This window comes from Balaenoptera ricei, chromosome 14, assembly GCF_028023285.1.
Source record: "Balaenoptera ricei isolate mBalRic1 chromosome 14, mBalRic1.hap2, whole genome shotgun sequence".
In the NCBI taxonomy this organism is placed as follows: domain Eukaryota; kingdom Metazoa; phylum Chordata; class Mammalia; order Artiodactyla; family Balaenopteridae; genus Balaenoptera; species Balaenoptera ricei.
The window spans coordinates 9,006,430-9,018,289 of NC_082652.1; the positions used below are offsets into that span (position 1 = coordinate 9,006,430).

General features: G+C 41.6%; 2 protein-coding genes across 3 annotated transcripts in view; one reads left to right on the forward strand and one right to left on the reverse strand.

Moving 5' to 3' along the window:
• PPTC7 (protein phosphatase targeting COQ7) overlaps nucleotides 1-11,221 on the reverse strand; it is a 38,955-nt gene extending 27,734 nt beyond the window's left edge. Inside the window, exon 1 of the mRNA XM_059895281.1 lies at nucleotides 10,689-11,221. Coding sequence (XP_059751264.1) covers nucleotides 10,689-10,914 — 226 coding nt within the window. The 5' untranslated portion in view covers nucleotides 10,915-11,221. The remainder of the gene's footprint in view (nucleotides 1-10,688) is intronic.
• Nucleotides 11,222-11,365: 144 nt separating this feature from the next.
• TCTN1 (tectonic family member 1) overlaps nucleotides 11,366-11,860 on the forward strand; it is a 51,773-nt gene continuing 51,278 nt past the window's right edge. The window contains exon 1 of one of the 2 annotated variants that reach the window (XM_059895276.1): nucleotides 11,366-11,451. The gene's annotated coding sequence lies outside the window, so the exon portion shown is untranslated. The remainder of the gene's footprint in view (nucleotides 11,452-11,860) is intronic. The other variant, XM_059895278.1, reaches the window with a different exon arrangement.

The following is an 11,860-nucleotide window of genomic DNA, read 5'->3' on the forward strand; positions in this document are numbered from 1 at the left end:
CAAAACCTCAAAATCAACTCCAATTTCTCTTTCTCCTTCACCCTCTTCGTCCAATTATCACTAAGTCCTGTTGATTCTTTGTCTGCAATGTGCCTGAAGCCCAATTACTTTCCAGTACCCTTAGTTAAAGACCATTCTAGCTCAGACTATTTCAGTAGCCTCCTAATTGATCTTTTGCCTCCTGTTCTCCCATTACACCGTTTTTATCTTTTTTTTTTAAACAAGATTGCTATGTCCATATTACACTTCTAGTCAAATACCTTCCATGTATATACACTTATTTACTTGTATTTCTAAGAACATTCTCTAGAAGAATATACAAGAAACTGATAACATTGGTTTCTTTTGGGAGGGGAACTTTTGCAGCTAGGAGACATGGGTGAGAGGGAGACTTTATGCACCCTTTTGAATTTTGAATACCTTTTCAATTTTGTACCATCTAAATGTGCTGCTTCTTCAGAAAAAACCAAACTAAACCCAAAACAACAAAAGCAAAAACATCTCCTATAGCTTCTACAAAAACAAAAAATGAAACAACACCCAATATGGCAACTGTGACCTTTGACAATTTGGTCTTAACCTGTTTTCTAACATCAATTCTCAACCATCCTCCCATCCCCACCCCGCCAGCCCAAACTACTCTCTAGCTACAAAATAGCTGTAGTTTGGGAAGTCTTCTTCTGTGCATTTGCTGATCCCTCAATCTGGAGAGCCTTGCCAATCTTCTCCTTACTTGCCTCAGTTTATTGAAACACCCATCTCTCGGGGCCTGACTCCATGCTTCCACAACATCTAACGTTTCTGTTCCTGTGCATATGTGTACCTTCTCCCCCAGACTGTGAAACTTCAAGGCTAAAGTCTATTTTGTTCGTGGTCTTTTCCCCAGCACCTGTCAAGGACTAACAGGAAACAACCAGTAAACAATGAATTCAGTTGACTGTACTGATAAGTGAGAATACCAACATTCTGATAAACCAACTTTCATCTGAGAACTACAAAAAGAGAATGAACCCACTGGGGATAAGGGCGGGGGGGGGGGGTGGTGGTGGTGGGATAAATTGGGATTGACATGTATACACTACTATATATAAAATAGATAACTAGTAAGAACCTACTGCATAGCACAGGGAACTCTACTCAATACTCTGTAATGGCCTATATGGGAAAGGAATCTAAACAAATAGTGGATATATGTATAACTGATTCACTTTGCTGTATACCTGAAACTAACATAACATTGTAAATCAACTATACCCCAATAAAAATTAAAAAAAGAAAGAGAGAGAGAGAGAGAATGAACCATTATCTCATCCTAGAGTTGCACAAGGTGTTGTGCCCTCTTCTCACAGACTGTTAAAATAAGGCTGGATGGAAAGAGCCTTGAAAAGGAGTCTTGGAGATGACACAGCTCCCAGCTTTCTTTGCCACTAACTGGCTGTAGGACACTGGCCAAATAACTTCTCTAAACTTTAGTTTTCTCATCTGTGAAAGAAAGGGCAGGAGGACAAATTCTCTTGAGAGTTCCTTTTTCTAAGATCTAAGATTCTGGGATTCTAAGTCACATTGCAAGAAAAGGGAGCCTGTTTTAGAAACTCTTTATAAAATAAAAGCTAACAGATACAGCTATATTTTACTTTTCATATACAATATTACATTTACTGCATGAACTAGTTTTGAAACAAAGGCTCCATTTCAGGCTTCTCAATTTATCCTTTCCCCTTAGTACACCACCTCATGTATGTTTTCAGAGAAGTTTTGATAATGATCCAGAAGGTAAAAACACTGCCCCATGTCCTTTTACTTCAGTTTTAACCACCAGACTAGAATATTGGAAAAGTTTTTTTTTCCTTTAGGACACTGACAAAAAGGCAGGCCAACCATTTTTCAATTTGAAATTCTGATGAAAGAATAAAAGATAGTTATAGATTAATTGGCTTCACTGAATTCAGACGATCTGTAAATTATTTAATATGTATGTATAGAATGTATTCACAAAACACACCAAAGACCATTGATTGTTCAGTGAATTCAGGGTACATGAACAAGAAAATAAGATCAACGTTGCAGCTCAAGAACCAAGAGAAGTGAATTTTTAAAAACAATACATGCATAAATGACACCTCTGTTTAGACTTTCTCATTTCATAGAAACACTGATGACCATATTACCAATTAGTATTCAAACTAGAGGCCAGGAACAGTTTTCCAGCTCTAATGTAAATAGCTCAAATCTATTTTCTTATTCAAAACTGCTATCCAAACATTGATGTGAAAACAGAAGCACTTTTTGTTGGCTTCATTCAGCACAGCTAACCTTTTGCATCTACCTCAAATGACAGCACAAATTTTGATAAGTCAAAAAACCTACTGGAGATGGCATCCTTGAAAGATCAAAATGTACAGTCACAGTAGTACAAAAAGAAAGAAGTTCCCTCTTCATGAGGGAATGAGTAAAAAGAAATGAGTAAAAGAAAAATCAGTGCAAAAATGTGTTGGAACTGGCTTGAGTCAAAATAGTACTCGGTCCCTCAACAGAAAGCACTCTTTGTAGTAAGTCACTTTTGCAGTCTCTGGCAAAATTTTTGCAGTCATTTTGTAGCCCTTGGGATTCATACCAACAATTCAATCCGTTCTAGAACTATTCACCAGCTACAAACTTACCTCAAAAACAACTGTTTAAGAACCTAGTAAACTTATAAATTGTTAAATGTGACAGACTCAAGATCAACAATAAGCTTACTGATGAGAGTAATTTCATAGCAAATGGAAAGGTATAAATTAGTATAACCTTTCTGGAGGGAGCTACACTAATATTTAAATCAGAAACCTTTCAAAAGTTCACAGCCTTTGACTCAGGAACTCCTCTTCAAGGAGTTTATCCTAAGGAAATACTTACATGTAGAGGTATTCACTCTAGCGTTACTTATAACAGAAAATTGGAAATAATCTAAATAACTAAAAATAGAGGACTTCATGGACTATATACGCAGTAAAATATGATAGCTATGCTTATTATGGAAGTATGCTCAAGCTACATTACATAACAATAACATTACAGAGCAGAATACACACTAACCCAACCTTATTTACTAATATGTATACATACAATTGTATATACACAAAGGCTAGAGGAAACCATACTGACTATAATTGAGTTATGAGTTACAGGTATTTTATACTGTGCTTTTGTGAACATGTATTACTTTTATAAGCGCAAAACAAAACCATTTATTTAAAAGCACTAGATGCGCAAGAGAAAACTTAGGTTCAAGTCCCAGCTTTGATACTGACCTTACTGATGAGTCAGCCTTATAGATGAGGAAACAGATGCAGGTTAAGCAGAAATAAGAGCAACTATTTCACAGTTAAAAGATTAAATAAGGTAAAACATAAAAATACACTGTAAAATCTAGGGACTTCCCTGGTGGCGCAGTGGTTAAGAATCCGCCTGCCAATGCAGGGGACACAGGTTTGAGCCCTGATCCCGGAAGATTCCACATGCCACGGAGCAACTAAGCCCAAGAGCCACAACTACTAAAGCCCGCACGCCTAGAGCCCACGCTCCACAACAAGAGAAGGCACCGCAATGAGAAGCCCGCACACGGTAACGAAGAGTAGCCCCCGCTCGCTGCAACTAGAGAAAAGCCCGCGCACAGCAACAAAGACCCAACGCAGCCAAAAAAAAAAAAGAGTAAAATCTAAAGCACTGTATATGTATAAAACACTGGTAAGTTGAACCATATTTTGTGTCAGATATTGAATAAATGTTTAGCAGAAAACAGAGTGAAGTATTTTCCACTCTTTAAAGAAAAGGTTCTGCTCCCTCACCCCCACCCCATCCACCCAAAATCCTGTTTGGGATCCCATTCAAAAGTATTTAGCATCTTTTCTTTAAAATTTTAAACTGAAAGATCCGTGCCACTTGTCAACTCAAGTTTAAATGAGTAAGTGTGTGTTATCAGCCCAATGCCTCCTGCAGTTGGTCAGCTTTTGCAAAAAAGTTTTGATTTATGATGCAATTCTGTAAACTGTGTGAATTGTTTAATAACAGGAAACAAATGATTTTAGACCTCAGAGAGATAGAAAACTGAGATTTTTAAAATATTTGACAACTCTCAAACAAGACAGATCACTGAACTTTATTACTAATGACAAAAATTAGGATCTAGGTAACCAGTTCTTAAAATGAGACCAAAAGTTAACACTAATTTTGAAAGGCAAACCCACAAGGCACACCATTTTTCAACTGACTAGAAAAGTAAAATTTCTTTAGAAAGAAACTGTCAACTTACCTTTCCAAAGCATTTCCCTGAAAATTCTGAACCTAAAGCCCCAGGTAAGGCCTCTCTAAAAGGCACGGGGACCTATATAAAATGAATTTGACATTTAGTTTGAACTTGACATAAGCGTTTATTCAAACGGACACAGGCGTTTATTCAAAGGACATGGTTGTAGGTCAAATACTCTGGCCTGGTGTAGTACTTCTTGAGTCACACACAAGTACAAACTCCATTTGGATACTGTTGCAACCATTCAGGTTATGTATTGCCCAGTTTCAGAAAGCAGTGCTAAAGTTCAGGAACAGCCTTCTCCAATCCAGGTTCCCCCAACTCCCTCAACACCCTGCCCCCCCCCCAAAAAAACCCCACAGCACAGCCAGTTAACATCTACATCTTACCTTCTGCTACAATTTAAAATCTTTTAACAAAAGTATATTTTCTAAAAAAGTATAAACAGTCATGCTTTTAAAATGCAATTACTTGCTCTATAAAAACAAGATTTATCCATATTCCTTTAAGGAGATTATTAACAAATTGAGAGAGAAGCTGGAAGTTAGGAAAATTTAAAACTAAGCTCAAGAATTTCTAGATTAAAGACTGAACAAAGGAAAAGTAGTTCTAACAGTATAACAAATGAGAAAATGACTTTAAAAATAATGTGCCTTATAAGAACCTTATGAAAAGTACAATATATAGCAAAATGAGAAAAATATTGGGGAGCAGGAGTTTAAGAAACAAACAGCAAAATTCCTCTATCCATCAACCCTGTAATCTATTCATTACAGAATGACAGAATACTCAGAAAAGTCAGAGGACAACTAGTCAGTGGCTATTTTTTTGTCAGTAGCTTCTTAAACCCTGATGTTTCTGAGTCCTAGAAGGCTCTTTTACTGAAGCCACAACTCTCACACTTCCTTAACATTCCACAATTTTCTCTTGAAAGCACACAGATTATTATGAAATCCAGCATATTTAAAGTACTGATTGATCTCAGAACTTACATACCTGATTGCTGACATTTAAAAAAGATTTCCCCCTCTATTAAATAATTATATTAATGATATATAATCATTATATATGAATGATATAAAATATATAAAAAAACAACTATATTGCTCATAAAGTTGCAAAGTTACAATATGACCCAACGATTCCATTTCTAGGTATATACCCAAGAGAATATATATGTTCACAAAAAAGCCTATACATAAATGTGTCACAGCAGCACTATTCACAACAGCCAAAAAAGTGCAAACAACCCAATGTCCATTAATAGATGAATTTTTTAACGTGGTATATCCATACAATGGAATATTATTCAGCCATAAAAAGGAATGAAGTACTGATACATGCTACAATGTGGGTAAATCTTGAAAATCTTATGCTAAGTGAAAAAAGCCAGACACAAAAGACCGCATATTATATGACTCCATTTATATGAAATGTCCAGAATAGGCAATCTGTAGAGTCAGAATCTACTTTCTGTTGCCAGGGATTGAGGGAGGGGAACTGGGAAGTGACTGCTAATAGGTAGGGGTTTTCTTTTGGGGTGATGAATACGTTCTGGAACTAGTTAGTGGTGGTGGCTGCACAACCTTGTGAATGTTGTGCTACTGAATTTTTCACTTTAAAAGGTAAATGTTATGGCAGGTGAAAAAAATTCAGTCAGGGTTATGTCTGCTGTCAACAGGTGGATCAGACTGAATTTTGACTTTCAGAAAATTATGACTATATAATAATGAGACTAGTTTCCTGACACAGCTTGAAATCTAGATGAGGAAAATTCGAAAGAGGGCTTCTTGAAAGGTTGAAATTAGCACGTACACACACTCTCCCAAGGTGACTAGCACTTTATTAAAAGGACAACTCACTTTCAGATATAGAGGTTCTACCAAATACATTAAGATTACCATGACTATTGGAAAACATCAAATTCTACCTAATCAATTCACTTCCTAAATAAAATTTTGATCTTTATATTGTTTGTGTAATCCTCATACCTTAAGACAACTACTTTTTCTTTTGGCCGTGCCTCGTGGATTGCAGGATCTTAGTTCCCCGACCAGGGATTGAACCTGTGCCCCCAGCAGTGGCAGCGCGGAGTCTTAAACACTAGACCGCCAGGGAATTCCCAAGACAACTACTTTTAAGACTGTATTACTCACAAAAACACTTCAAATTCCTGGCCACAATCAAAATTATATCTAAAGGCTAGAATTTTTCATTTATTTTTAAGGTTTCAAGTTAATCAAGCTTAAATAAACATTGTGCAGTTTTAAAAGAATGACTTTACAAGTCAGTATTCATAAGTCAGAACTTACATGGCATACACCATGCTGTCTTTTTTCCAATAAACTGTGGTTTAGTATGCAGAGGAGTTTTTTTGCACTTTAATGAGTCATAGAGTGAATAAAGAAGTTGTACACACACACACATCCCCATACCCTTAAGCAAGAAAAGCATTACCAGAACGCTTTAACAGTACCAGAAGACAGATGGGTTTTGAATTCACCTATCTTGTCAAGTAAACTTAACCAGTGGTGTAACGGAAAGAGGACTGGAATGGGAAATCTTGGTGCTAGTCCTAATTCTGCCCTTAACTAGTGGAGTAACCTTAGCAGAGTCATTTGACCCTCTGTTTTGTCTTCAGTAAAATGAAAGAATTGGATTGCAAGGTTTCTAAGTCTTACAACTCTCAATAGTCTTTGATTCTATTGTTAAGTGGCTTAGGGCTGTGGGAGGCCCAGCAGTTACACGCTAGGCAGTTCTCATATTTTTACGTACTTAAGCAACCATGCCATATAGAGTAATAAGAGAACTCAATATTAGTCACAGGGAAGAAGGAAAAAGAAAAGTGCACATAGCTCCTGCTGGTACTGGTTTACTCCTGTTGGACCTAATAAAGAGAAAGCACCTTTGCCAATTTTCCAGGGGATAGGAGTAGTTCTTATGTCTCACCACACCCACCATAGTTGGTTTTTCCTAAAAGAAATCCAGTGGGACTCTACAAAAATGTTGTAAAGCACCAAGTACTTTTAGTCACTGCATGACTAATACAACAGATCAATTCTAAATTAAAGAAATAAAACAGCTTTCTCTTTCTAATACAAAAGAAATAAACAGTTTTCATTCCAAACAAAGAGTCCTAGATGACCACGGTGAGTTGCACAGATAACTTAGCAATAAACACAGTGTCAACCCAAAGAAAATGAATTATCTACAGAACTAGAAGGTTCAAAGCACTGAGGTTCAACCTAACATTATTATTCAACATAGCCTTTTTTTTTTTTTTTTTTTTTTTTGGGCCCCTCCGAGCAGCCTGTGGGATCGCAGTTCCCCGACCAGGGATCGAACCCAGGTCACGGCAGTGACAGCACCAAATCTTAACCACTAGGCCACCAGGGAACTCCCTCAACATAGCCCTTTAATGAAATTCAGTTTACAACTCCAACTTCCAGAGTAAAAAGCAGTATTAAAAACTCACTGAGACTCATCACCTCTTTCACAGCAAGAGATAATCAGACCTGCCTGTGATGGGATGGTGTCAATAAAATAGAAGTCACCATCATACGGACTGGATTGTGGAAACCAAAGATCAAATGAGGCCAACTCAGAAGTTGTATCAGGTGGCTCCCAAGAAGGCTTTCTGGAAGAACTTCTCCAAAACAGGACAGTCCTAGCTAGAGAACCTGTGTTCCCTGATTTGCATGCAACTCTCTCTCTTAAAACGGCTCTTTGTCAAATATGGCCACAGACCACATAAGCAATCATCTGTTTGGTTATGCCTAGCAACATTCCTTTCCAGAGGGGTACAGAGCTGTGGTTTTTAATCTGGTACCCATTCATGGACCTCTAGGTGGCACATGGATGGACTTCACGGGGTCAATGAAGTCCCCAAGGGCCTATGCAAACTTTTGTCTCTCTGCACATTTATGGGGCAAGCGAGCCCTTGGGCAGTAAACCAAGAGGCTGTGAACCAAGGAAAGTTAAGAACCACTGGTGGTTAGCGACAGATTTAAAACAGAACAAATCTACTGATGGTGCCCATGTAAAGAAGACAGGAAGTAATGACCATTATATGAGATGCAAAATAACAAAGGGTGCTGTCTTTTCAAAACAAAAAGAAAATATGATATGATGGTTGGAAGTTCTTGAGGGTCAGGTAGTCCACTCCCTTCATCCTCTAGTCTAGATGAGGAAAATGAGCTGAGAGACTCTTATCCAAAACCACAGATCACAGAGTGGCAAAGCTGAGCACCAAACCAGGCCAGGTTTCTGCCAGGATGGTATGTTCATACTTTTTTCAGAATGGGTTTGACCAAAATTTTCCTTATGAATACCCCACTCCATTAAGCAGGTAGTCTTCAAAAAATTTTAAATCAAGCTTCAGCCTAGGAATTTGACACATCAAAATATCCCCCAAATCATAAATCAAATCACAAATCTTTCACATAAGCCAGCACACAGCAGATTTGTAAGGGGGAACCTTAGTGGCTCAATATCCCCTATCCTGCTGCACTATAAGTGCAACTTGAAAAAGCAGCACAGGTCACAAGCTTCTAATTGTGAAGTGCCTCAACTGTAATGGAAAAAGACAGCCACTGACAGACCTTTAAAAAAGATACCGAGTCAGGGTCAAGCTGACTTTAGAGTGGATTTGTAGGACTTCAATTTGCAAGTTCCCACAGGGAACTTTACTCAATACTCTGTAATGACCTATATGGGAAAAGAATCTAAAAAAGAATGGGTATATATATAACTGATTCACTTTGCTGCAGAGCAGACACTAACGCAACACTGTCAATCAACTATACTCCAATAAAAATTTTTTTAAAAAAATTGCAAGTTCCCTTCTGAGGAGTCTTAAGTGTTGCCTAAACACTAACTGATTTTTTTCAACCCAGGTAATGGAGACTTTCATGAATTAAACTGATAACCACTTTTCTAGTTCTATGTTCACAAACAGTACATGAGTAGAAGCAAAGATAATAGGCAGTTATTCTAAGACCAAATTAAAAAAATAATTATGGTCATAAAGTTACAGGACCATTTGTTACAATGCCTAACTTTGCCTCAGAATATGAAATTTAATTTTTATTATTTATTTTTGGCTGTGTTGGGTCTTCGTTTCTGCGCGAGGGCCCTCCCTAGTTGTGGCGAGCGGGGGCCACTCTTCATCGCTGTGCGCGGGCCTCTCACTATCGTGGCCTCTCTTGTTGCGGAGCACAGGCTCCAGACGCGCAGGCTCAGTAGTTGTGGCTCACGGGCCCAGCTGCTCCGCGGCATGTGGGATCTTCCCAGACCAGGGCTCGAACCCGTGTCCCCTGCATTGGCAGACAGACTCTCAACCACTGTGCCACCAGGGAAGCCCCAGAATATGAAATTTAAAGTAATCAAAATAATCTCACCTGAGAAGTGAAACCAAAGCGACATTTGAACCTAAGTTCAATGACAACATGTCCTTCAGTTACAAAGGAAGTGCTTTATTTATTAAAAGAGATTTAACGGCATAGGATACTATGGCATATGCACTGCCTCCAAAGACATACAATATGGTAAAGTTTCTGATCGCTTGTGAATTATATTTAGCCATTTCTGCAAGCTCTAACTCTAGACTCCCAACCCCTAAGGTGTAACTGGAATGGGCCGTTGGAAGCACCTGTGGCCTTTAAAGGCTTTAACCAATTCTCAAGGCTTTCTTGGCCGCAGTCTAGAAGAGGGTTTGACCATTCTATTTTAGGTCAAGGAGACTCTCTTCCACCCCAAGTGACCTCAAGTGGGCAAGATCAGTTTGGAAGAATGCACTGCGAGTGATTTTTCACCAGGCCAGCGGCCTCCGCTGCGAGACTTCCAAAAGGATGTAGATCTGGTCTCGATCGAGACGACGAAAGAATGCGGCTGGGCTGTGTGGGGCTCACGACAGCTAGTCGGCTCGGGATCCCGCTGCCCGCGGCCGGGCTGTGGCGTCAGGAGCGTGAAGAAGCAGGGATCCCCGGGCCACGCAGAGGGAGGAGAGAGGAGAGAGGGAGGGAGCCAGAGCGAGGTTCGGAGCCTGCAGGTGTCGCCGGGGGAGGGGACGAGATCGTCCGGGGCTGGCACTACCAAGTGACTAACAGTGCGGTTCCGGACTCAAACTGGTCACATTCTCAGGCTGTGTGACCTTGAGCGTGTGGCTCGCCCGCTCTGCGCCTCAATTCCCTCATCTCTAAAATGGGGGTTGTTCAAGCGGAAAACGCACCTTGGATCGCTTGGCAAGGCGCCTGGCACATAGTAAGCGCTCCGTACAAATGAGCTACTACTGGCTCTCGGGCTCCTCTTACCGCCCAGAGGAGCGAGGAAAGCCCCGAGCAGGGGAGTCCCCAGGAGGCGGATCCCGGGCTGGGAAGGGGGGACCTGGCCGGGCACTCACCGAGCACGTCTGCCGAGCGGTGCCGGGCTACGAAGCACGCATCGTCCCCGTAGCACGCGCCCTTCTTAAGGAGGCCCTTACGGAAGTCCTTGCCGAAGCCGCAGCCGGCCGTCACGAGCCCGTAGTCGCCGCCGCCGCCGCCGCCGCCGGCCCTGGGGTCGGTCTGCGAGAGGCCGCCGAGCACGGCGCGGGCCACCAGTCTCCCGTACGAGAGGACCGAGAACATCGCCGCCGCCGCCCCCCCGAGGAGGCGGGGGGCCTGGGGAGCAGAAGGACGCGGAGGCCCGGAGCCGGCTCTCTCCTCAGCCGCAGCCGCGCCGCCGCCGGGACGCTCCTCAAGGCGGCGCGCAGTCGCCGCCGCCCCTGTCCGACGCGCGGGGCCTCGCACACGCTCCGCCGCGCGCACTGAAGCCAGAGCGAGGTCAGAACCGGCGGCTCCTCCGCCTCAGCCCGACTGGGGTCCCGGCTGCAGCCACCGCTGCCGCCGCCATCTTCCACTCCGCTAGCGTGTTCCGGGCCTCGCCGGCAGCACCGCCCCCTTTGTGGCCACGCCTCTAGCCCCGCCCACGGCCCGCTGCTTAGGCCCAAGCCCCGCCTCCTCGGCTCGGTGCCCTACGCAGCCACAGAGGTCGAGCGTGCGCAGAGGATGTGGACACAATTTCTCTTGGGAGTTGTAGTCGCTTTTTTACTTCACTGCCTAGCTTCAAGGACTCAGGAGGATTCCCCAGACGCGGGACCTAAGTTAAAATACCGAGAATTACAGGTGGGCTGTTTTCTCCCCTGCTTTAACCATATCTTTTAAAAGCTATTGTTTTAAATAACGCCACTATTCCTTTAAAGAAAAACCTGGAAGAAAGTATCGGGTCATATATCATTATTCTGTAGTATATATATTAAGAAACTGAAGTACACTAATCTAGTGACACCTCCAGAACTTATATATTGGAAGGGTTTAGGGGAGGCAATCTGTTTGGAAAGAAGAGCCGTTTTGCATAATGTTTAGGAAAATTCGAGAAAATACTATATGTTCCTATTAGACGGTGGGGTGAGGGTGGAGGGTTAGTGACGGAGATTCAGGCACGGCCACTGCAGCCATGTCATACAGAAGTGTTTCAGACTTTCAGACGGTTCTGCCAAGTGGGGAATAAAAAATTCTAGGCCCCAGATTTCTT